At 39.1% G+C, this 27,139-nt stretch overlaps 2 protein-coding genes across 7 annotated transcripts in view; both read right to left on the bottom strand.

The window, feature by feature from the left end:
- Positions 1–27,139, bottom strand: part of GPSM2 (G protein signaling modulator 2) — a 102,337-nt gene that overhangs the window by 25,822 nt on the left and 49,376 nt on the right. For 3 of the 6 annotated variants that reach the window (XM_053592028.1, XM_053592029.1, XM_053592026.1), the window contains exons 2-9: positions 20,562–20,867; positions 7,576–7,797; positions 7,091–7,226; positions 6,231–6,370; positions 5,597–5,720; positions 5,372–5,487; positions 1,935–2,090; positions 480–588 (exon numbers count right to left, since the gene is read on the bottom strand). In XM_053592028.1, the coding sequence (XP_053448003.1) occupies positions 480–588; positions 1,935–2,090; positions 5,372–5,487; positions 5,597–5,720; positions 6,231–6,370; positions 7,091–7,226; positions 7,576–7,797; positions 20,562–20,617 (1,059 nt within the window). In that variant the 5' untranslated portion in view covers positions 20,618–20,867. The remainder of the gene's footprint in view (positions 1–479; positions 589–1,934; positions 2,091–5,371; positions 5,488–5,596; positions 5,721–6,230; positions 6,371–7,090; positions 7,227–7,575; positions 7,798–20,561; positions 20,868–27,139) is intronic. The other 3 variants (XM_053592032.1, XM_053592031.1, XM_053592030.1) reach the window with 2 other exon arrangements.
- LOC128586324 (transcription and mRNA export factor ENY2-like) lies at positions 16,715–17,220 on the bottom strand. Its single transcript, XM_053592042.1, has one exon. The coding sequence runs from the start codon at positions 17,185–17,187 to the stop codon at positions 16,897–16,899; it is 291 nt and encodes a 96-aa protein (XP_053448017.1). The 5' UTR covers positions 17,188–17,220; the 3' UTR covers positions 16,715–16,896.

The following is a 27,139-nucleotide window of genomic DNA, read 5'->3' as shown; positions in this document are numbered from 1 at the left end:
CTAGGCAGTTTTATAGATATTATCTCTAATTTTGATAACAATTAGCAAGGTAGCTATTATTCCTATTTTGCAAATGAGAGAAATAAGATGCAGTAAAGGTTTCTAAGCCCAAATAGGCAGCAAGTGGCAGAACTGTAATAGGAACCGGTCTTTGATTCTAAAAAACATGCTTTTCCCTCAACACCATATACTATTCCTCCTTGTCGAGATGGGGTAGAGTAGGGGTATATTTTAGTAATGTCTTTCCCTTCTCCCCCGCCCAGCCTTACCTTGTCTTCTGACCTACATCAAGGCCAACACAAAAATAACTGATCTCTATCTCAAACTGCTTTGTGGTGTTCTTATGCCAAGAGATATATAGTCAAATTTATTATTCAGTGATATGAACCATCTAGAGAAACAATAAGGTTCCTTCCCCACACCACTGATCTGTAAATTATAATAAGCACAGATAGCAATTTTTTTTTTAAGTTTCATACCTCTCTTGAAATTTCCAGATGCTTTTCAGCAAAATGCATTGCTTGGTCATGATTTCCCAGAGCTGTGTATGCATTTCCTAAGCTCCAACATGCTCTGCCTTCACCAATTCTAAAACATAATTCAAAGCTAAGATGCAGTTATCTGAAAAGTGGTCTGTGTACAGAATAAAAGTTATGTAGTAGTAATTAATAGTATAAACAATGCTTTGGATTTATTTGGGCTTTCATATGAAGAACATATTATCATGATATTAGAGATCTATTAGAATACCCAGATAAACTCAAAACTAAGTATTAAAACATGGAAAATATTCTTTCTAAAATATGCAATGAATTATAAAATAATAAAATCTCAGAGATAGGTCTTCTAGTCCGACTACCCCGTTTTATTTCCATAACAGCCCTATGACTACTATGAGGTGGTCATTGAGTGTGTGTTGAACAACAGGGAGGGAAAACTCACTACCCCTTAAGGTAGGATATTTCATTTTGAACAACTGTTAATGGAAAGTTCTTTCATAATGGGGTAAAAAAAAAATCTACCTTCTAAAGCAAACATTATGGACTAAAGGCTGGCAAAGATACTGCTATTTTTTCATACAGTAAAAAAAAAATTATTCAAGAGAAGCGGAAAGGACTGAGTTTTATAAACATAATGGACCCTCTTTCCTGCCTGGCAACAATTATCTGGAGTAGGGTAGCAGTTGCCCCCTTTACATTGGTTATTATCTCTTAAGTTTACCACAATTCCCATACTGAGGCATTGAAGTGGACTTCTGCAAAAGCAGTAGTATTTGTGACCTCATCACTGATCTTGGTTCAAGGGCATATGGACCCAGACTAATCCTTTATCACAGGTTAGTCCTTCAAAAAGTAACACACAGGCCGGGTGCAATGGCACACACCTGTAATCCTGGTACTCTGGGAGACCACGGTAGGCAGAATTCAGGAATTCGAGACCAGCCTGAGCTAGAGTGAGACCCCCATATCTAAATATAGCCAGGCATTGAGGTGGGCACCTGTAGTCCCAGCTACTGAGGATGCTGAGACAAGAAGATGGCCTGAGCTCAAGAGTTTGAGGTTGCTGTGAGCTATGATACCATAGCACTCTACCCCAGGGCGACGGAGAGAGACTGTCTCAAACAAAAATAATGTAACACACAGCGTGTCCCAAAAGTTGCCCCTAAAGTCACCATACATAGGGAAAATGGGAAATTATATCTAAATGTAACTTTATTTACAAAATATTCATTATAAAATTTTACGAATATTTACAGAGTATTCTCTACATGTTGGCCACCTCTTTGTAAAATACAACATGCTGTACAAAGGACATTACTGAAACAGGAAATTCTTTACAAAGAGATTAGAAAGAAAAAAGTAAACAAAAAAATTCTAAAGATCAGTAGCATACCCATATATACCTTAGCTATAGTAAAAGAAAGTATAACTTACCTATCATTTAGCTCTTGAGCAATTGCTAAGTGCTTCAGATGATAATCAATGGCCTTTTCATAGTCTTGAAGTAAAGTATATGTGTTTCCAAGACTGTAACAAGACTGTGCTTCTACAGCTCTGTCTTTAAGCTGTCGAGCCAATAGTAGTGTCTTCCTACAAGAAATTGTTACATAATTATTTTTAGTTTGGCCATAATAATCATGAAATAAAACTTCAAAATTTCATTTATTTACTAAACTTTTCCTCTCTGCCTTCTGCTCCCTTTAAATTTGTTTTAGAGTCTACTATCCCATATTTCTTTCATTACTTTTAGACAAAAAGCAGATTTATTTATTTATTTATTTTATTTTTTTTTTTTGAGACAGAATCTCAAGCTATTGTCCTGGGTAGAGTGCCATGGTGTCATAGCAACCTCCAACTTGGGCTCAAGTGATCCTCTTGCCTCAGTTTTTCTATTTTTAATAGAGACGGGGTCTTGCTTTTGCTCAGGCTGGTCTCGAATTCATGAGCTCAAGCAATCCACCCGCCTCGGCCTCCCAGAGTGCTAGGATTACAGGTGTGAGCCACCACACTTGGCCACAAAAAGCAGATTTAAACTTTTAGAATAAATTTGAGAGTCCTAACAATTAACCAAAGTAAAAGAGTACTAAAACATGAGACCAAGTGCTTCTAATGATTAACATTAAAATTTTAATATTTAAAAAACTTTTAAAGAGGGTTTTGTCCACAGAACATAGGTAAAATTCTTATGTATAGACCATTAGTCACCAATTCACGAAAAATACTGAATACTGCACTTACACACTACTCAGATTCTACCTAACACATGTTATTCTGAGGAGCTAGTACAGCAGTTAAGAGCCTGAATCCTGGAGCTAGACCATCTGGGTTCAAATCTCAACTTTGCCAATTATAAGCCATGTGATTTAGGGCAAACTCACCCTCTTTGTGCCTCCTCATATGTAAAATGGGAGAAATAACTCAAAGGATTTTTGTAAGTATTAAATGGATTACTATAAATATAAGGTGCTAATGCAATTTTGTTAATATTATCAGTGCTTAAACCCATAGATTTATTGGGATTTTAGATCCCAATAATTTAAATGACTCCCATAATTTTTGCCACATATTCTTCATGTCATTTATAACTAAATAAGAAATTACTACGAGGTAATGTGATAGTTTTAGCAAACAAATCTGAAGTTTTATCTTTAATGATGATACCACCAAAGGTATCACTTTGGCAGGCTACTGACTTATTTTATTCTAATGTTGCCTATCCTCCCAAACATTTTTTTAAAGAATTTTGGAATTGCCTTCAGATCCTGTGGTACAGCCCATTCTGGCACACCATTATTCTTTGATTTATAAGTGATCAGAAATCTTTCTGGAGCCAATTTCAATTACTAAAGTAGGATTACCAAAGTACTGCTTTGTATTTCAAAGGATATAGATATATGCTATTAGGTTACCCTTCACTGGCCCCGCAAAAAAATTCCAAAGGAAGAGTTCCAAAATATTTCTAACCAATAATTTGGAATATATGTAAAGCTCTGAATTCTAGCCTGCTTATTAGAAGGAAAAGTGGTTTCATTACTCTATATTAATGTTTCTATAGTCTGAGAGCCACCATCCACTTTACAATTGAACTTTTCAGTATTTAATGCAGGTGTATCATTTGATAATTAAGACTTTTCTATATCCTTTGGTTTTATTTAGTTACTTATTTTTTCCCAGCTGAGCAGGCTGGGGAGTTTTAAAATATAATTTTTAAATTTCAAATCAAAATATATACTCACATAGTGATACATTTAATTTGTGAGGATATTTCATATCTAACTTTATCAACTGACAAACATTAACACCTTTAGTCAATGTGTGAAGCAGAGGTTCCAACCTGTGGTCCACTGGCCACATGCTGATTTTGTGAGGATGTTTTGTGTTTATCCGTGGTGTCAGAGAGACACCACGAAAAGTATTTATGGATCTTTTTTTGTTAATCACTTTCGTTAGTATTTGTGTATTTAATGTATGGCCCAAGACAAGTTGGATTATCTAATATTAATAAAATACAAATTGATCACGGTCTTTGGTTCTGTCAAACTTGCTTCTGCCTGAGGACTATTAGGCCTTCGATCTCTACCAATTAGGGACAAGTCTGAACAATCTAGAAAGTAGTGACCAGGCAACTGACAGTAGTCTGAACTTTGCTATCATCTATGTTTCAAATCTACTGACAGGTTAGAAAGATCCTGCCACAGTAGAAGCTGGGTTTGCCAACTTCTCAAGTAAGTGAATAGGGTCTCAGCTTACAGTGATGATCAAAGTTGGGGAGAAAGACGGTGCGAGGAAAATTGCTCAGTAAAAGGGTGAATTGGTAGGGAAAAAATATTCAGTAATCACTGGGTAGAGACTATAAATATTTTTGTTATCGGGCTTTCTTTTGGCCTCTCTTCTAACTCATAATTGACTGAAATAACATACATACACATCACACATGCTAAACAGGTTTAAAACAATTTCATTTGGGCTGGGCGCAGTGGCTCACACCTGTAATCCAAGCACTGCGGAGGCCAAGATGGGTGGATTGCTTGAGCTCACAAGTTTGAGGCCAGCCTGAACAAGAGGGAGACCTTGTCTCTCACAACTAGCTGGGCATTGTGGCAGGTACCTATAATCCCAGCTACTTGGGAGGCTGAGGCAAGAGAATCACTTAACCCAAGAGTTTGAGGTTGCTGTGGGCTACCATGGCACTCCACCAGGGGCAACAAAGTGAGACTCTGTTTCAAACAAACAGTGGCACCCGTAGTTCAGTGGGTAGGGTGCTGGCCACATACACCGAAGCTGGCAGGTTCAAACCTGGTGCAGGCCAGCTAAAACAATGACAACTGCAACAACAACAATAACAAAATAGCCAGGTATTGTGGCAGGCGCCTGTACTCCCAGCTACTTGGGAGGCTGAAGCAAGAGAATCGCTTAAGCCCAGGAGTCCGAGATTGCTGTAAGTTGTGACGCCATGGCACTCTTCTCAGGGTGACAGCTTGAGACTGTCTTCAAAAAATAAACAAGTAAATAAAAACCATTTAAATTATGTTTAAATGAAATTATGTAAAAACAATTAGTTTTAAAGATAAAAACTAATAAAAATAGAAAGGGGTTATATTATTGCTACTAATTCTTAGATACAATAATATTTATTGAGCCCTGTGTGGTAGGTACTATACTAAGGACCTGATATATTCTTTCATTCAATCCTCACAATCATCCTAAAAAGCCAGGTGTTGATACCTTCAGTTACACATAAGGAAACCTGCTTAGAAGCCCAAGGTCCTGATGCTAGTATGATGCAACCAAATTTTAAACACAAAGCCTATTGTTTAAGAGGATTGCATAGCTACTCATTTTACATTTATCTACAAAAATATTAGACTGACTTGTAGTAATCAGAGGCAGTTTCAAATTCGCCAAGAAATATATATGCGTTCCCAAGGTTGCTATATGCTCTTCTTTCAGCTGCTTTATCTCCAAATTCTTTTGCAATAAGGAGACGCTGAAATAGAAAATTATAATTAGATGTAGCTAAAACTGAAGAATGACCGTAATCGATGTTCAGCACTTTGGTGGAGGAAATCATCTGACTCCAAGGCCTTCCACTGTACCTGCTCATGTGCTATCACTGCATCCCTGAAGTTTCCAAGGAGGTAATGTGTGTTTCCAAGATTTCCAAAGGCACGTCCTTGGGCTGCTCGGTCACCCAAAGCAGTCACTAATGATAGGTTTTCCCTAAGTGATAACAGAAAGTGATGGCAAAGTTAGTTTGGAAAAAATGGTTACTTATTTGATTGATAGATGTAATTCTTTTTATCAGAAACATAATTTTAATGAGCTTACAGCCATAATGTGCAACATTTTAAAGACACATCTGTGATGAAGGGCAATTACAGGAAATAGCAGGTAGGTTTCTGCCCAGAGTGAAGAACAAAGTTAACCTTGGAACCCCTATGGCTGAGAAGTTCTATGAAATTCTGTCTGCAAAGACTAATTTACTCTAACTTACAACTGGTTATTTCTTGATTTGGTCACTAAGTGGCACTGGTCTGCAGTTTACACGAAAGCTGCAGATTACTACTAATACACTACTGAAACATTTAAGCAACTGAATTACTGGTTTATTTTGCTGCTAGTCCATAATTTAAAAACCTTTTCCAAACTAAAAACTTACTACTGGATAAGGAACATATAGTAGATCCACGGCTTAGGTGGGCCTGCATGACTGCCTCACTCCCTACTCACTCGTAAAAGTCCACAGCTGCCTGCAGAGCAGTCCGCACTTCCTCTGGCAGTCCTCCATCCTGGGGCCCAGGGCAGCCAAAGCTCTTCCCTTTGGCATGATACACATTTCCAAGATTGTAAAGTGCTCTTGCTTCTCCCACCTAGATAAAGATATCAGCAAAGTTTACATTTTGAAATCAGATGCAAGGCAGTTATAATGCTTATCACATTTATCTGCAATATCCTTAACATTATGGTCAAGAGAAACATTTTTACACTGGCCATCCAGATAGAACAAAAAAAAATGATTACTTATGAAAGAAGGAGCTCTCATGATTTCCTTTTTTTTTTCCTCTGTTTTCTGTTTTACTTCTATTTGTCTATGAACATTTTCTTTTTTGGTATTAATGTTTAGAAAAATGTATAATTAAATAATATTAAAATATGAAGGCCAGGCACGGTGACTCACACTCCTGTAATCCTAGCACTCTGGGAGGTCCAGGAGGGCAGATTGCCTAAGCTCACAGGTTTCAGACCAGCCTAAGCAAGTGCTAGACCCCATCTCTAAAAACTAACCAGGCATTGTGGTGGGCACCTGTAGTCCCAGCTACTTGGGAGGCTGAGGCAAGAGAATCACTTGAGTTCAAGAGTTTGAGGTTGCTGTGAGTTACCACCAAGGCTAACAAAGTAGGACTCTGACTCAAAAATAAAATAAAATACTGGGCGGTGCTGGTGGCTCAGTGAGGAGGGCTCTGGCCCCATATACCAGAGGGGGCGGGTTCAAACACATCCCGGCCAAAAACTGCAAAAATAAAAATAAAATAAAATACAAAGCAAATTCAAGGAAGACATTTAGCAACCATCTATTGTTTCCATATTACCTTGTCATTAAGCTCTCTGGAAATATTTAAGTGTCTCTGGCAACAAACAATAGCTTCATCAAAATTCCCAAGAACTTTTAAGGTGTTTCCCAGATTACCACTAGCTTTGGCTTCCCCCAACTGGTCTCCAATAGTCCTGAGATGAAAAAAAAAGCAACTAGTGTTAAAAATTAAAGCAGAGTACAGTTTTCCTAGAGGACAAACTGACATGCTTAAAGAAAGACCCATTATCCTTGAAACCTACTTTAAATACAAATTTAAAACTTACATTTCTGTAATTAGTTTTCATCCATTTAATTAAACTCTAGTGTCGTTTCTCTTCTATTCAATTAAACTTTGTATTCAGCCTAAAGATTAGTTTTTAAAAGTGATGTTGTATTGACTAGAATTCATTAATGTATTAAGTTAGTTTTTAATTGAATAGAAATACTTTTTAAAGTAACAGGTAATTTAGGAAGGAAGAAATATTAAAAAGTTAAAATTACCTTGCAAGAGTTAAATCATGATGGTGGTATTCTAATGCTTTGGCATAATCATGCAAATAGAAATAAGCATTGCCCAGCTGGCTGTAAATAGCACTAAGTGTTTTTAGGTCTTCAGTTCCGACTTGAACTGCAGCTTCAAAGAATGACACACCAGCGCGGCAGTCTCCTGATTTACACAGACGTTCCCCTTCCAAGGCCAGCTCTAGGCAAGAAGCTTCCATTCTACAAAATTATATAGCACAGACATTTACAACATAACATTACAACTGCGTCACAGTGTTTTTAACTTATGTAATTTAAGTGAGCTATGTGGCTACTCTTGTTCAGAGAAGCTGCCTCTATAATTGAAGTATATATAGATAAAATAGTAAACAGTTATTTGTAGCTCAGATCTGTTATGTAGGACAGCTAAGTATCTTTAAATAGAGCTCATTTTAATTGGCCCATCCAGAGCAACTCACTTTAGTAGTTAAAGAACCTAAAATAGTATATCCCATACTATGCTGAGTTGTGGCAGACCTATGGTCTTTTTCAGAGGAATAAGGAATACTGGGGAAGTGAGATCCTATAATTAATACTGTTCCCTATCCAGGTATCCAGGCAATCTATTCAGCTGTCCATCAACCCCTCCCACCATCCTTCCATCCATCTCTCTCTCCCTTTCTCTGTTTCATACATACAACACACACACACAGTCTCCTTCCTCTTTCCACTACATAACCACCTATACCCTGGAACAGTGGTTCTCAACCTTCCTAATACCACAAACCTTTAATACAGTCCAAAGGGGTCGCGACCCACAGGTTGAGAACTGCTGCCCTAGAAAAATAGATCCTGATCTAGAGGGCACATTTTTTCTTTCTTTTTTTTTTTTTTTTTTTTTTTTTTTTGTAGAGACAGAGTCTCACTGTACTGCCCTGGGGTAGAGTGCCATGACATCACACAGTTCACAGCAACCTCCAACTCCTGGGCCTACGCGATTCTCTTGCCTCAGCCTCCCGAGCAGCTGGGACTACAGGCACCGGCCACAACGCCTGGCTATTTTTCCGCTGCAGTTTGGCCGGGGCCGGCGCCCTAGAGGGCACCTTTTCGAAAGGGGACTGTCAAGAAACTTTAAACAATGACTCAAAGATTTGCAAAAAGAATTCTCAGGGCAGCGCTTGTGGCTCAGTGAGTAGGGCGCCGGCCCCATATGCCAAGGGTGGCGGGTTCAAGCCCAGCCCCGGCCAAACTGCAACAACAAAAAAAATAGCCGGGCGTTGTGGCGGGCGCCTGTAGTCCCAGCTGCTCGGGAGGCTGAGGCAGGAGAATCGTGTAAGCCCAAGAGTTGGAGGTTGCTGTGAGCCGTGTGACGCCGCGGCACTCTACCTGAGGGCAGTACAGTGAGACTCTGTCTCTACAAAAATAAAAAAAATAAAAAAAAGAATTCTCAAAATCTGCCACTGAATTGAAAAAGCCAGAAGAATTAAGTCACTATAAATATATCTGGGAGCTAAGACACTGATACTTCAAGTTTAAATCCTAAACTTTCGGAGGTGCCCTTCCCCAAAGTTGCCATTATGTTTCTTCAGCATCTTCATGATTTCTGCATGTCTATGTATGTTTGCTTATTCATTTAACTTATTTCTATAATTAGGTGTATTTCCTTCAAATTGACACACTAACTTGTCACTAAGAAAAACATCTAGCTTTATCCAAATCAGTATGCATAAAACTGTAAATCTGATGATACTTATAATTTTCTAATACACACTAAACAAATATGTAATTGTCAAAATTTAAAAGTGAGTAAAATTACCTTATGTACCTCCAGTGGTACACATATCACCCTTTGAAAAATTCTGATTACACTCATCAAACATACTAATTTTTGGAATAGCACCAAATTACTCCGTAATAGAATTAGCCCAGGCTAAAGTGCCATGGCCTCAGCCTAGCTCACAGCAACCTCAAACTCTTAGGCTTAAGCAATCCTCCTGCCTCACCTGGCTAATATTTCTATTTTTGGTAGAGACAGAGTCTCACTCATGCTCAGGGTGGTCTTGAATGCCTGACCTCAAGCCATCCTCCTGTCTCAGCCTCCCAAAGTGGTAGGATTACAGGTGTGAGCCACCACACCCAGCCAGAGCAATGGTGCCTCACTAGCTTTATAGTGACAGAGGGTATATGGAGTACTTTTAAAACTCCACACTATGGAATACTATGTAGCCATAAAAAGATGGAGACTTCACATCTTTTATGTTTACCTGGATGCAGCTGGAATGTATTCTTCTTAGTAAAGTATCTCAAGAATGGGGGGGCAGGGGGAGGAAGTATCCAATGTACTCAATACTACTATGAAATCAATATATAACCACCTACACACTCATATGAATGGCAAAATATAACTATAATCTAGAAAGTATAAGGGAAGAGGGAGAGAGGGGAGGGGGAATATGGGAGGAAGGAGGGTATTTGGGGGGACCTCACCTAATGTGCATGATGCAATGGTACATTTCAAAACAATTAAAAAATGAGTATAATTGTGATGGATATATTACTTGGTTCAATGTAAGCATTTCACATTGTATATCAAAGCATAGACTGAACCCCATAAATGCATCAATGTACAAAGTTATGTTTTAAAACAAAGTGTACAGTTCAAAAAAAAAAACTAAAAACCCATAGATGAGTTCAAGTCCCCAAGTAATTTCAACATATAAACTGGGGTTGAGAATCATTGCTTTTATAGGATATGTGAATTAAACCACCACTCACCCTAATATCATTCAAATATGATTATGCTTTGTGTATCTAGTATCAGGTTAATTAATGTTTCCTCAGGTTGTCTCTTTTAGTCTATAAAATGTCAAGATTTCTTAGGGTCAAAAATTAAAATGGGATTGTAAAGTGGAAAATAAATATGATGAGCCTAAAAGAAACATCTGCACTAAGATTAACAGAGCTAACTATAAACAAAGGACAAGCAGACTTACATGGTTAATTCTAACAAGTCATTTTCAAGTTTTATTTCTAGGGTTTTTTTGTTGCTGTTTTTTTTTTTTTTTTTTTTTTTTTTCAGTACAAAGCAATATTTTAATGTTTTTTTTGTATAGGTATATAATTTTTTTTTTGTTTTGCTGTTGTTGTTTTGTAATTCAAGTGATTTAGCCAGTGGCAACTGCTTGTTCACAGTTAAAACTAGTGACTTTACCTTCCCTTTATGGATCTATACAAAATAATGCAAGTAAACCTCTATTTAACATTTTGCTTCAATACATAATATTAAAGCATGCCAAATGGATATAGGAGGGAAGATTATGAAAAAATAGATCAGTTAAATCAGAAACCTTAAATTGCTCTATTTCTTTTTTTTTTTTTTTTTTTTTGGCCGGGGCTGGGTTTGAACCTGCCACCTCCGGCATATGGGACCGGCGCCCTACCCGCTGAGCCACAGGCGCCGCCCAAATTGCTCTTTCTTTATATGTCATTTCACAGTTAAAAAAGCCTATTTTAGGCTCGGCACCTATAGCTCAGCAGTTAAGGGCACCAGTGACATACACCTGGGGTGGCAGACTGGAACCTGGCTCAGGCCTGCTAAACGACGATGACAAATGCAACAAAAAGAAATAGCTGGGCGTTGTGGCGGGCACCTGTAGTCCCAGCTACTTGGGAGGCTGAGGCAAGAGAATCGCATAAGCCCAAGAGCTGGAGGTTGCTGGGAGCTCTGATACCACAGCACTCTGCCACAGGCAACATAGTGAGACTGTCTCAAGGAAAGAAAAAAGCCTATTTTAGTCTTTCACAAGTGAAAACTGCCCTTTGGGTCTATATTTTTGAAAATGAGAGATTTCATAAAAGAAAAAAATTAAGACTTTCTGTTTAAGATATGAGGTTACAATCATAGTCTGTGTGTAAACTAGTCAGCAAAACGGCCAGGCACGGTGGCTAACATCTATAATCCTAGCATTCTGAGAGGCGGAGGTGAGTGGAATGCTTGGGCTCAGGAGTTTGAGATCACCCTGAGCAAGAGCAAGACCCCATCTCTTAAAAAAATATATATACATATATATTTTTTAAATATATTATTTAAAAATAATGTATTTTTTTTAAATACAAAACATAATTTATAAAAAAATATATATCCGGGTGTTGTGGTGGGTGCCTGTAGTCCCAGCTACTTGGAAGGCTGAGGCAAGAGAATCACTTGCACCCAAGAGTTTGAGGTTGCTTGAGCTATGATACCACGGCACTCTACACAGGGCAACAAAGTAAGGCTCTGTCTCAAAAAAGAAGAAGTCTGCATAAGATTGACATGTAAAATGTGGTTTTATTTTTTTAATTTTAAACAAAATTTTTGGTAGAGATGAGTGTCTTGCTGTCTTGTTCAGGCTGGTCTCAAATCCTGGCCTCAAGTGATCCTCCTGCCTTACCCTCCCAAAGTGCTAAGATTATAGGCCTGAGCCACTGTTCCTGGCCAAAATGTGATTTTTTTTTTTCAAGGGCTCTTTTGCTGGACGAGGTAACTAAACTAGTGTCTTTGTCTAAAAACTGAAACCATGGCTCACGCCTATAATCCTAGCACTCTGGGAGGCCGAGGCAGGTGGATTGCCTGACCTCAGGAGTTCAAGACCAGCCTGAACAAAAGCAAGACCCCTGTCTCTATTAAAAACAGAAAACCTGAAGCAAGAAGATCACTTGAGCCCAAGAGTTAGAAGTTGATGTGAGCTATGACACCATGGTACTCTACCCAGGGCTATAGCTTGAGACTCTGTCTCAAAAAAAATAAGATAAAAATAAAAACGAATGAATGAATGAATGAATGAATGAAAAATAAAAACGAATGAATCTAAGAATTGCCATAAAATTTTGTTGGAAAAGATATTTTTTATATATCAGATATATAAGACATTTCCTATTAAAAATTTTTAATTTGGCCAGATGCAGTGGCTCATACCTGTAACCCAACCACTCTGGGAGGCCAAGGCAAAAGGATTGCTTGAGGTCAGGAGTTTTAAAAATAGAAAAAATTAGCTGGGCATGATGGTGTGTACCTGTAGTCCCAGCTACTTGGGAGGCTTAGGCATAAGGATTACTTAGGCCCAGGAATTTGAGGTTGCAATGAGCTACTGATGACATCACCACACTTAGTCCAAGCAACAAAGCAAGACTCTGTGTCCAAAAAAAAAATAAAATAAAATTTAGTTTAAGCCTTATAATTATGTAAAAAATATCAAGCATTTCCACTACTAGGAATTGATCTTAAGGATATACTTAACACAAATTCAAGAAGCTATCTATAAAAGAAAATTCACAATGACAACACAACAAGAAAAAACAAAAAACAAATGTCTATCAACAGAGTACTGGTTAAAAAAATTCCATGTACCATACAATGGAATACTGATACTGGCATGATGTCACTGAAGGAGAGGTAAGGAATAGTCGCACACAGCAGCACGCCATCAGGATGGTCAGGGGTGTGGGCCAGGAAATTAGGGATAAGGCAGAACTGGCTACCCATGTGCATGACATTTAAAAATTGGAAGTTTCTAAGAGTATGCTTATATTTATATAAAGTAGAGAAGTGTTGTCTTCATATAAATATCTTCCCCACAAATATTTGATCTTCTGGATTTAAAATTAACAAAACAACACTTTACTGGGACCTTCAGTCCAAGTGACGTGGCATCCAACACAACTTGGCTATAGGCTGAATGGTGACGTAAATGTTATACGTTTTTAAAGAGGCAGTTTACTTGTCATTAGAAACAGTAATAAATAGCAATCTGGAACTCTGCTGGCTACATGGCAGTCCTCAAAGTCCAAAGAGTGATAGTACTAGGAAGATAGGAAAACGATCTTAGAAAAACTGTTTTATTAACTAATCCCTGAAATACCAAAGTCAAAAACTCTAGTTTATGATTAATTCTGAGATGAAACTCATTTTATAAGAAACAATATTTTGGCAAAATCTCCAACACCTCAATCAAATATATGTAATTGCAAAATAGGGCAGCTTGGTTTATAAATGTTCTATAAGATCATTAAATAGTAACAGAGAAAGTAATTTCATATCCTTTCTCTTGCTCAAAGGGCATACAATTACTTCATTTGTTTACCAGTTGGGTTGAAAACAAAGAATGTGCCCAAATGTTTAAGACAAACTAGGAGAGTATCTCTCCATTGAAATACATCCCGTGTACAAAGTTTGTTTTTATCATCCTAACAGCCTGCCTGTCTAGTTGCATAATCAAAGTGTATTTTTAATAACTGGAAGTAAATACAGTATCACAATCCTTTACTGAAATGTTTTCATTTTTGCTAACACAATAAACATTTTAACTCTAATTCTTTATTTTCTGCACAAAGTCATGCCATTTCAATTTCCTTTAAAAGTTTAAACTATTCTTCTACATTAGTTTTTGACTTTTATTTACTATTACTTTCTTAAGTTTGTGTTCATAGTACATCAGTGAATGCAAAAGATTAAAACCTTGATGCTACATCATTCTAAAAGATTTAATAACACCGATTAGTGTCCATATCTGACTCTCCCTTCAGAGCTTACACACTATTTTAGAATAAATGATGGGGTTTGGGACATAAGATCCAAAACAAGAATACTCTCCATCTTCTGTGGCTGTGCAATCTCCTTTCATAAACTTTCACAAGCCCTACCTCCATCTTCCATGTGCTCTAACTGATGGACCTTTTCCATCACCAGTCCTGGCCCTAACAAACAATTTTTATCCCTTCAGCTTACCACATATATCCAGCTATTCTAGTTTATTTTGTTAAAGAAAAGGCACAAAATTATCTTGATTTAAATTTTATATGGTGACTTGGTTTTAAAAGTGATTTTAAGATTTATCGAATTTAATTCTCAAAATAACCCTAAGATAGTTACTAATACAGAAAGGGAAACTGATGTCAGTTTAATTGACCTGCTTAAAGGTCACGCCTTTGTCTCCAAATCTAGTGCTCTTCTCACTACTCCCATGTTACCTCAAACTCCTCTTCAGGAGGGCACATTACTAACACCAAACTGTAATCCTTACAACTTAATGTAAGGACAATGTTAGACAACAGTCTAACTTTAATAATATTAAAGTATTGAAATTTTTATTACTCATCGAAACAAGTATGACAAAAACATCTCCCAAAGAAATATTCCATTTCAAAATTACAAACTACACGAGAAACCCCTCCAGGTATAAATGAAGACCTCAATAATGAAATAATCAGGTGGATAAAATGCTACATGCCAAGTATGTACTAGAGTAGAACAGTAACTTAGACCAGGCTATGACCTAACATAAAGGGTTCAAATCCTTACCCCCAATTATACAACAATCAATATATAGAATGCTGGTATTAGAGCACTGAAAAGCCAGGAATTTGTTTAGTGTACTCCTACTAAACGCAGTTACAGACTTTTTCAATTTCCCTTGGTGAAGTCCTACAGCAGTGTGTAACCAAGTTTAACCTATGCCGTATCATGGCAGACAGACAAGCCTCTTCTTAGTTTCATACGATGGTTATATACAGTGGAATTCAATGGCCATATATGTATGTGTCAGACAACATGCTAAGCACATGGGCTGCTCTGAGGGGGAGGCAAAGAGGAAGAGGCAGCTATGAATATAGATACACTGAATTTTAATACAGTTGGTGCTAAGAAAGAGATATGCACAGCATGTATTATGAGCACAGAGAAGGCACATGGCCAACACTATGGAGTTTAGAAATGGTTTTCAGAAGGAGATAATCTCTGATCAGCTAGTTCTCTGAGTAGAACTAGCTATACAAGAAAGTAGGAAGGGAACTGAAGTCAGGGTGTAGCATGAGCAAAGGCACTGAGACATGAAATAGCACGACGCGTGCAGGGAACCCAGAGCAAGGTGCAGGCGAAGGAGGACTGGAAGTCAGGTCTCAGGACAGGAAGAAGCCAGACACTGAAGATTATGAGATCATTCAGCTTGGTTCTGCCCTATAGGTAACTAGGAGCCACGGTAGACATTAAGCGGAGAGATTGCGCTAGGTCTTTAGACTGAGCCCTCCAACGGCAAATCAAAAAGATAGATTTCAAGAGGATAAGAATGAAGAATGGAGTCTGGAGGGAACATCCTGGGGATCTCAATTATGGCAGTGGAAAGGAGGATGCAGATGAATCTGAGAAACATTTAGGAGGTGAAACTGATAGTCCTCCATGCTGGAATGGAGAAAGGAAGAAAGTATATAAAAGAACTCTGCAGGCCAGGGGCAGTGGCTCATACCTGTAATCCCAGCACTCTGGGAGGCCCAGGTAGGTGGATTGCCTTAGCTCGCCCGTTGCAGACCAACCTGAGTCAGAGCAAGACCCTGTCTCAAAAAATAGCCGGGCATAGTGGTGGCTGCCTATAGTCCCAGCTACAAGGAAGGCTGAGGCTGTGTCTCTAAAAATATCCGGGTGTTGTGGCAGGTGCCTTAGTCCCAGCTACTTGGGAGGCTGAGAAAACAGGATCCTCGAGCCCAAGAGTTTGAGGTTGCTATGAGCTATGATGCCACAGCACTCTACTGAGGGGGACAAAGTGAGATGCACTCTCTCTCTCTCTCACTGTGTGTGTGTGTATATATACATATTAAACAAAAAATAAGAACTCTGAGGTTTCTGGAAATATGGTCTGGGATAGGGTGAGGGCATCTCATATATTAAAAGTTAATTTTAATTATGCTGAATGTGTTCCATTTTATTTGAAACTTCATTTTTAAAAGAAATGTCCTCATCTTAGCTCTATTAACCTCCTTGGTATGAACCTTCCTAACATGAACGTTCTATTCCAGAGCATGATCCATCTCCTATTTCCTAAATAAGTTAAGACAACTAAAATTTGGTAGAGATTCTGAATTCTATTCATTGCTATAAATTCAGACAAATTTATCTAGTAATTTGTAAAGTTTTGATAAACGTCTATTATTTAACTACCTTACTAAATAATAATATTTAAGTTTATTTCATGGTTTAGTGCAATGACCAGAACTTCCCAAATAAATATTCATAGTGCAATTTCCTGGGGGAAGAACTCATCTGCAACTTGGGCTTTACCTTATAAAATGCAAACAAAGTAACCTAATCATACGTGCCCTCATATTAATCCAAAAAAAAATTTTTTTTTTATTCATGAGATATTTATTAAAATAACACATTTAGGGAAAAAAAATCAATACAATGTATATCATTACTGAAAACTGTATACCATCATACAAAAAAGGATTTTTTTTCTGGGAAGCTGATGTCTAATTTATGGCAAGTTTCACTTTCAGAAATAAAATCACAGAATAACACAATCTAATTCAATCTTAAAGGCTGGCATGCTGAGCAAGGAATGTTCTTATTCTTTGTAGGAGCTCCTTCTTTACACTGTCAGGTACCAGGGCTCTGCCTTTTGGAGTGATTTCAGCCACCAAGTCATCAACAGTAACGTGTTCTAGTCCTTTTTCTTTAATTACCTCTTTACAGTGTGCCTTCAATTGATCCTTCCAGCCACATTCAATTAATTTAGCTCTCAGCAACTCTTTGAGGCGTTCCCTTTCTCCAGTTTCTATCAACTTTTGGTTAATTGCTGCTCTCATCTGCGCATCTTTGTTCATCTTGCTAACCACACTCTTCGGCTGCCCGGACTTACGACCCTCCAATCCAAAATTTTTATAAATATTATTTGATTTAATTGGAAACAGTCTGACTTTGTCACCCTCGGTAGAGTGCCACGGTGCCATAGCTCACAGCAACCTCAGACTATAGGGCTCAAGAGATCCTGTTTTCTCAGCCTCCAAGTAGCTGGGACTACAGGCACCCGCCACAACACCCAGCTATTTTTAGAGATGGGGTCTCACTCTTGCTCAGGCTGGTCTTGAACTCCTGAAGTCAAGCAATCCAGCTGCCTTGGCCTCCCAGAGTGCTAGAATTACAGGCGTGAGCCACCACGCCCAGCCTAAAAATATTTTTAAATACTCAAATGGTACAGATACCTTGCTTTGTTCCTAATTATGTTAGAAATAACATTAATATTTCATCATTAAACATTAAACTGGCTATCATGTTTGGAAAGTACTTTCCCAGCGGCCTAGGTAGTTGTCAGCCAGGGTATGACAGGAAGGTCTGTACTGCAGTACGGAAAGGGAGCCTAGCTTGCAACAGGCAGTGCCCAGGGGCAGCGGAGGCAATGGCAGGTAATGGCATTCTGGCAGTCTAGGCCATCCACGGAACAAAGGGTGAAGTCTGCCAGGTAAACAAAACTGTGAGGTTTAAGGAATAGGACATACATTGTGCAGATGGAGGTGGGCAAGGCCAGGGGATAGGGCTTTGTACTTGGTCTTCTAGGCCTCGAGGTGCAGGAGGGGTAAAGCCTAGGAGTTCCAGGGTAAGCATATTTACATCATAAAGAAAAGCTTTCTAAAAACATTAGGTTCTGCCTTCCCTACCTGGCCCGTGTGGCTTTTAAGGGAGTTGTCGCTAGCAATCTAAATCGGGATCCAGATCAGGCACCAACAGCAAGAAAGGAGCAGCTGGCCAGGAAGCTACAGGAACAGTTCAGCTCAAAGCAACTGTTCTGGGCAGAATGAAGGTTTAAGGGTTTTCCAGGAGAGCACAGAAAATCTTGGATCTTTATGATGAATCTCCAAATTCTGAAACCCTGGCCGGTACTGCATTTTTAAAAAAACTGTGGGTTGAATGGATCCCTTATTCTATGAAGGAGAAAAAGCTCCCCCCTTACACACACATATATAAAAGGTGTCAAATAAGGTGCTGCCCAAGGGAGTGTTGCACTTGTGAAAGATATTTGTGGATGGAGAACAAAACTGCAGATGCTGTTCCCACAATCTGCAGCCTTCCCTCTGGAATGCAGATAGTGCATTTGTGCGTCCAAGGCAACGATGTAAGTCTTCCAGGAGCCAGGCCATTTCACTAAGGCTATGCAAAGCCTGAGAGAGAGAGAGGGACTTGCTTCTCTTTGTCTGACTTGCTTTCAGGAGTGGACAAGGGATCACTAAACCACTGTTTGTGTGAGAATGTGACCTTATTTATTAAGTCCGCAAAACAACACAAAACATGTCATTAGGCACTAAAGCTTAAAAATGACATTTCTTTTGGATGATGCTCTTTTGAACAATCTTAGATTTATACTAATATGAATTAAGTAAATATTTAAAATAGTTATAACAGTCATGAGATAAAATTTCCTTTAAACATAAGAAAATAAAAAGCTGGTGCCATGGCATGCACTTTGTCCCAACTACCTGGGAGGGTGAGGCAGGAGGATCGCTTGAGTCCAGGAGTTCAAGACCAGCCTGGGTAACATACCAAGACCTTGTATGTCTAATATAACACAATTTCTTTTTCTTTCTTTCTTTCTTTTTTTTTTTTTTTTTTTTGAGACAGAGACTTACTTTGGGCCCCTCAGTAGAGTGTTGTGGTGTCACAGCTTACAGCAACCTCAAACTTTTGGGCTTAAGCAATTCTCTTGCCTCAGCCTCCCAAGTAGCTGGGACTACAGGCACTTGCCACAATGCCTGGCTATTTTTTTGTTTTATTTTGTTTGTTTAGCAGGCTGGGACCAGGTACGAACCCACCAGCTCCAGTGCATGTGGCCGGTGCCCTAACCACTGAGCTATGGGTGCCAAGCCATAATATAACACCATCTTTTAAAGATGAAAAAGAAAATTAAAAATACATGTGTATAGAAAAGGAAAGTGAGAAGGGAATCAAAACAACACACTAGGAAAAAACCCCAAAATTAAAAGTTCATTTATAAAAGATCACCATTTAAAAATTATATGCAGATTATAGGCAGTGGCTCATGCGTATAATCCTAGCACTCTGGGAGGCCAAGGCAGGTGAATTGCCAGAGCTCAGGGATATGAGACCAGCCTGAGCTAGAGCAAGACCCCATCTCTACTAAAAATAGAAAAATTAGCAGGCATTGTGGCAGGCACCTGTAGTCCCAGCTACTTGGGAGGCTGAAGCAAGAGAATCACTTGAGCCCAAGAGTTTGAGGTTGCTGTGAGCTGTGATGCCACGGCACTCTACTCAGGGCAATACCTTGAGACTCTGTCTCAAAATAAATAAATGATTAAAAATAAATAAAATTGGGTGGCGCCTGTGGCTCAGTGAGTAGGGCGTCGGCCCCATATGCCGAGGGTGGCGGGTTCAAACCCAGCCCCGGCCAAACTGCAACAAAAAAATAAATAAATAAATAAAATTATAATGAAAAAGTTAGGTCCATCAGCTGACCACATTTAAAAAGCCTATCTTTTACTCCCAAAGATTTTGAAAAACATATTCCATATATACGTGCATTACATGGCTTGGCCCCCATAGCACAGTGGTTACAGTTCTAGCCACATGCACCGGGGCTGGCAGGTTCGAGCCTGGCCCAGGCCAGCTAAACAACAATGACAACTGCAATAAGAAAATAGCTGGGCGTTGTGGCAGGCACCTGTAGTCCCAGCTACTCAGGAGGCTGAGGCAAGAGAATCACGTAAGCACAAGAGCTGGAGGTTGCTGAGAGCTGTGACACCAAAGCACTCTACCGAGGGCAGCATAGTGAGACTCTGTCTCAAAAAAAAAAATGTGCTGGGTGACCCTGTGGCTCAAAGAAGTAGAGTGCCAGCCCCATATGCCGGAGGTGGTGGGTTGAAACCCAGCCCTGACCAAAAACTGCAAAAAAAAAAAAAAAAAAAAAAGAAAAAAGTGCTACATAAAGTTATAAAATATAAAGTAACTATTCATAAACTCAGACTTTAATCAACTCACAATAATAATACATAATTGGTCTTTACTAACAATTTTTCTATAGAAAGAACATAAAACTTAGAACTATAGAACCATAACAAAAAGAAAACATTGTCTATAAGAAATACTAACTATGGCTGGTGTATTTTCAATTGAAATTTGACATGGTCAGAGTTAAATACATTTTAAAATAAGAATTAAAAGTCACTCACTAAGAAAGCAATAGCCTTACCTGTAACGAACATGAAAAGAATGGTCTTCCCTCATGTTTATCAAATTTTCCTCCATCCAGTCATACTATAAGCTGAGTAAAATATGAAATTATTTTATTTTGTCCCAATCCAGGTCTTTACAATGTTGAATTGTTTGCAGAACATTTTCCGGTTAGTATATTAATGAGTTCATGTTAATACATCCTAAGCTCCTGCTTCTTCTTTATTAATAATGAAAGGAGGTCAATGTCAGACAGCTTAAAGGTTCAAAATGTGTCCCAAATCCTTGCATCTCTGGCCCTTTCAGCAGCACTTCAGCAACATTTCTGCAAAAGGAATACAAGATGCTTTGCTTGAAGTCCTATTTTCAAAGAATAACCTACAGTAACCCTGACCTGCACATAATCACAAGCTAACTCCACAGACTGCTGTTACGTCAATCACTACAGAACACTGAGAGGACTTAACTCATCATAAAGCTTCTAAATAAGGATGAATACGTGAGATTTGAGAACTGCATTTAAGTTTATTTATTTATTTATATATATTTTTTGGAGACAGTCTCAATTGTCACCCTCGGTAGAGTGCACTGGTGTGATAGCTCACAGCAACCTCAAACTCTTGGGCTCAAGTGATTCTCTTATCTCAGCCTCCCAAATAGCTGAGACTATAGGTACCCACCACAAATCCTGGCTATTTTTTAGAGATACTCTGGCTCAGGCTGGTCTTGAACCTGTGAGCTCAGGCAATCTACCAGCCCCAACCTCCCAGAGTGCTAGGATTATTACTATTATTTTATTTATTTATTTATTTTTTGAGACAGAGCCTCAAGCTGTTGCCCTGGGTAGAGTGCTGTGGCAAAACAGCTCACAGCAACCTCCAACTCCTGGGCTCAAGCGATTCAATTCTCCTGCCTCTGCCTCCCGAGTAGCTGGGACTACAGGCAGCCGCCACATCACCCAGCTATTTTTAGAGATGCAGTCTTGCTCTGGCTCAGGCTGGTGTCGAACTCCTGAGCTCAGGCAATCCACCTGCCCTGGCCTTCCAGAGTGCTAGGATTACAGGTGTGAGCCGCCGCACCCAACTTTCAATAATTTCTTGAACGAGTCAATTCCAAACTCTGTAAATTTATTTCTCCAAAGAAGATGTAACACTGATATTTAAGGTATACTTATACATTCACTTGCTCCCAAAGTATACACTACTTAAACTCTTTAAAGTCTTTAAAATGTTTTTATTAATACTGAGATAGTACAAAAGAAATTTAGCAAATATGTGTATAGTAAAAAAAGAGACAAAATAAACATGTATATAATACCATCCAGTTTAAGGTAAATAACACTGCCATTACCTTTGAAGATTCCTGGATATCCCAACCTAACTTACCTCCTTCTTTTTCCCTCTAGGGTGATCTCTAAACTGAATTTTGTTCATTATTCTCTTGCTTGTCTTTACAATGTCACCACCAATGTCTGTGTAGTCCTAAATCATGTTAGTTTTGTAAGGTTTTGTTTAACATGTTTCTGAAATTCATGTCAGTTGTCACACATAGATCCAATTAGCCTGTTTTTGTTACTGTATCATAGCGCATGGTATACCAAATGTACTTTTCATTCTGCTGTTATGGACATTTAGATTGTAGCTTTTTGGATTTCTGTTATTAAATGTACTACTATGAACACTCATATTAACTCAATGTACTAGTTAAGCAGCATAGCAGATATAAAGAGAGAATGATGAACAGATAAAAAGACGATAAATATGGGGGCAAGACATGATTGCAAGAGGGACGTTGCCTAACAATTGCAATCAATGTAACCTGGTTTATTGTACCCTCAATGAATCCCCAACAATAAAAAAAAAAGAAGAAGAAAAAGAAAAAAAAAGACGATAAATATCAGCAGTTCAGAGAAAAAAAGGACAATATAAGAAGCTCTGAAATAAATCTAACAGGAGGACCAGAGCCAAAAACACGGGAGTAAAGGCAAAATCTTCAGTAATAAATACTGAGAATTTTTCAGAATTGCAGACATCAAAAAGCAAATTGAAGAAGCACGTTAAGTCTTAAACAGGATAAATACAAATGAATCCATGCTCGGATATATCACAGAGAAACCGCAGCACATCAGATATAAACTATAACCTCTGAAATGGCAGTCAAGAGAGGCAAGTGCAGATGCAGAAATACCAATCTTAGCGTTAAACAGTCCTACAGGTCAATCCAACATTTTACTACAGCATTCCCAGATAGGTTAGAAACCACCTAATCGTAATTTTGAACAGTCCTATTAGAAAGGTGTCCCATACTCTGAGCAATCCTCCCATTTCTATCCATTTGTCCTGCCTCTTCCTTCTGTTGCCATTTATACTAAACCCTAATTCCTTTTCTATATAATATCCTTTTAAGTATTTCAGCTATAATGCAAAACTAAACTCTAAATAATTAACACCCACTACAGTCAGAGGTTACTAGGGAACACAGCAGTTAAGGTGGGAGGAAAGTAGAAAGGACCAGCCTTGGGAATACTGAAAGTTTCCAAGAGGAAATGAAGTTTTCATATTAATAATCAGTTTGGCATGTAAGAATCACAGATGAATCCTCTTATCCTCTCCCTTGGCCAATAAAGGAAGCAGTATCTTGTTTTGTTTTTGTTATTTTGGGTTTTTTTTAGAGATGGGATCTCGCTACGTTGCCCAGGCTGGAGTCACGTTACTATTGTAGCTCATTGCAGCAAACTCGTGGCGTCCAACAATCCTGCCTCAGCCTCCCTACTACCCTGTTTCCCCGAAAATAGACATCCTCCGAAAATAAGACCTACTTACAGGAAAGATAAGACGTCCCCTGAAAATAAGACCTAGTGCATCTTTGGGAACACACCTTAAAATAAGACACTGTCTTATTTTCGGGGAAACAGGGTAAGTGGGAGAAGTGTGCCATCACATCTAGGTAGAAAGCAGTACCTTAAGAAAGAATGAAAAAGGTCAGCGCCTGTGGCTCAAAGGAGTAGGGTGCCGGCCCCATATACCAGAGGTGGCGGGTTCAAACCGGGCCCTAGCCAAAAACAGGAAAAAAATAAAGGAAAAAGAAAAAGATAGGTAGAAGCTATTAATATAGCAAATCTTTTTTTTTCTGTAAAAAGGAATTAGTATAGATATTCATAGCAATAGCCCCAAAGTGCATTTAGATTACACAGCAGCTTAAACTGGCAACCAAATTGTCTCCCATTATCCACTATGAGGTTTAGACTGTTATTTCTAAAATAGGACAGAAGAGGTATTAGAATTCATTTAACTTAGAATTAAATTACTGTAGGTCTTCTATATCTGTGGGTTCTGCATCCATGGATTCAACCAACAGTGGCTCAAAAATATTTGTGGGGAAAAAAGGATGGCTGAGTTGTACTGAACATGTACAGACTTTTTCCCTCTTGTCATTATTCCCATTACAACTATTTACTTTAACATTAACTATTCCCAGAACAACATTACTTTAGGTACTATAATCTAGAGGTGATTTAAAACATGTAGGCGGATATGCATAGACTATATTCCAGGACTATACCATGCTGTATAAGGGACTTGAGCATCTAGGGATTTGGGGGGGGGGGTTTCCTAGAAGGAATCCCCCAGAAATACAGAGGGATAATTAAATATTTAATTTAAATATTTTTCTCATCTATAACATGATAATGAAATTCCAAATTTTACCAATCACAGGCCAGACACAGTGGCTCACACCTGTAATCTTAACATTTGGGAGGCCGAGGAGAGTGGATTGCCTGAGCTCAAGGGTTCAAGACCAGCCTGAGCCAAAGTGAGACCTCATCTCGAAGCTGGGCGTTGTGACAGCACCTGTAGTCCCAGCTGCTGGAGAGGCTGAAGCAAGAGAATCATTTGAGTCCAAAAGTGAGGTTGCTGTAAACTATGACGCCACCTCTCTACTGGATGACAGAGTGAGACTTTGTCACCAAAAAAAAAAAGTTTCTTTTACCAATCACTTAAAAATGTTAATTCTCTTATTAAAATGTAAACATGTGGGCAGCGCCCATGGCTCAGCCCCATATACTGAGGGTGGCGGGTTCAATCCCAGCCCTGGCCAAACCACAATGACAAAAAAAATAGCCGGGCATCGTGGCGGGCACCTGTAGTCCCAGCTACTCGGGAGGCTGAGGCAAGAGAATCACCTAAGCCCAAGAGCTGGAGGTTGCTGTGAGCTGTGACACAACAGCACTCTACCAAGGGTGACAGAATGAGACTCTGTCTCTAAAAAAAAAAAAGAAAGAAATGTAAACATGTATTCATTTACATGTTCAACAAATTAACAAATAAATGAATAAAAATGAAGTTGTTCAGTGCTGCTTCCTGGTTGGTAAAAACGAATAAATTAATATATGAAGTTAAAAAATACCTTTCTTGGCTCGGTGCCCGTAGCACAGTGGTTATGGCATTGGCCACATAGACGAAGGCTGGTGGGTTTGAACCCAGCCAGGGCCAGCTAAGCAGCAATGACAACTGCAATGGAAAAATAGCCAGGTGTTGTGGCAGGTGCCTGTTTTCCCAGCTACTCAGGAGGCTGAGGCAAGAGAATAGCTTGAGCCCAAGAGTTTCAGGTTACTGTGAGCTGTGACACTATGGTTCCCTACTGAGGGCAACATAGTGAGACTCTGTCTCAAAAAAAAAAAAAAAGAAAGAAAAGAAAAAAATACTTTTCTTGATAGATTACAAAGGGAATCATTTTTTTTTTTTTTTTTTTTGTAGAGACAGAGTTTCATTTTATTGCCCTCAGTAGAGTGCCATGGCGTCACACAGCTCACAGCAACCTCCAACTCCTGGGCTTAGGCGATTCTCCTGCCTCAGCCTCCCTAGTAGCTGGGACTACAGGCGCCCGCCACAACGCCCGGCTATTTTTTTTTTGTTGTTGCAGTTTGGCTGGGGCTGGGTTTGAACCCGCCACCCTAGGTATATGGGGCCGGCGCCCTGCTCACTGAGCCACAGGCACCGCCCAAGGGAATCATTTTTAACATAATTAAACAAAAAGATAGAATGCTATGCATTATTTTACTATGGACAGTTTACAATATGGACTTACAATTCTCAAAATACTATCAGAAAGTTACTCTTACAATCTCTGTAACAATTAAGTAGCATTTCATATTTTAAAATTATTTACTGAACAAGCAATTATTGATTCATGTTGCAAGAACTTTGTTACCAATTTAGTAACAATGTGTTCACTTGTACCACATTATCTGGCCTTAACAAACCCACTTCATATTTCACACTATAAACAGTGTGTGTGCATAGTGTAAGACTAGTAAAATTTGTTCATTAGGATAAGAAAAGTTAATGATAGGACCAGGAACTAGAATGGAAATTTTTTTGAAAGAATATTGAGAAGTCATCAAGTTTTTTTGTTGTTGTTGTTGAGACAGGGTCCCACCCTATGCCCCTGAGCAGAGTGCAGTGGCGTGGTAGCTCACCACAACCTCAGACTCGGGCTGCGGGCACCCCGCCGCCTCAGCCTCCGGAAGCCGCTGGGATTACAGGCGCTCCCGCAGCTCCAGGCTGGGTTTTTCCTTTTTTTTTTCATGAGTTGGGGTCTCACAGTCGCTCAGGCGAGTCTCCAACTCCTGAGCTCAAGCGATTCTCCCTCCTCAGCCTCCCACAGTGCTGGGATTACTGGCGTGAGCCACCACGCCCAGGGAGAAGTCATCAAGTTTAACCTACAACGTCCATTAAGACCTAGGACTAGTAATTTGCAAGGAACAAATCCAACCCTTAATAGCATCTCCCAAACAATGCTCCAGAAACCTCACTATAAACAAATGTTAGGTCAGAGCATCTTTGGTCTGATCGTAAAGAAATAAAGATAAACCAATCACCTTTTCCATATTCCAGAAATTGATAGATCAACTTGTACACAGCATTTATTGCCTCATGCCCAGTTATCTGATTAGAAAGTCAAAATAGGCAGATTCTCTTTATACAGCTAAGTGGACTTCTAGACACTGTCCAAGGTATGCACTCAGAGTAGACAAGGCTGGCTCTTTATCAAAGAAATCCCGGCTCTCCTTTACTTCACTGGCAGTAAAAAGTTTGCAAATCTGGTGATGAAGGAAAATGGGTGGAAGACAGATGTCATGCTTCTTTAAACTATCAGCTCCTGATTGCCACTTAAATGCCAATAACTTTTGGTCTGTTTCTTTCATTCAAGAATCTACCTGCTCACATCTGTAATCAGGTGAGACCAAGGTGGGTGGATTGCCTGAGCTCACAGGTTCAAGACCAGCCAGAATCAGACCATGTTTCTAAAAATAGCTGGGCGTTGTGGCAGGCACCTGTATTCCCAGCTACTCAGGAGGCTGAGGCAAGAGAATAGCTTGAGCCCAAGAGTTTGAAGTTGCTGTGAACAATGACGCCACAGCACTTTACTGAGGGGGACAAAGTGAGACTATCTCTGAACAACAACCAAAAGAATCTACCTAAAGACTGGGCTCAGTGGTTCCCACCTGTAATCCTAACACTCTGGGAGGCCAAGGCGGGAGGATCACTTGAGCTCAGGCATTTGAGTTCAGCTTGAGCAAGAGTGAGACCCTAT

Source organism: Nycticebus coucang, chromosome 5, assembly GCF_027406575.1.
Source record: "Nycticebus coucang isolate mNycCou1 chromosome 5, mNycCou1.pri, whole genome shotgun sequence".
Taxonomy (NCBI): Eukaryota; Metazoa; Chordata; class Mammalia; order Primates; family Lorisidae; genus Nycticebus; species Nycticebus coucang.
The sequence above is the reverse complement of the archived record's forward strand: the minus strand, read 5'-3'. Positions and strand labels throughout refer to the sequence as shown.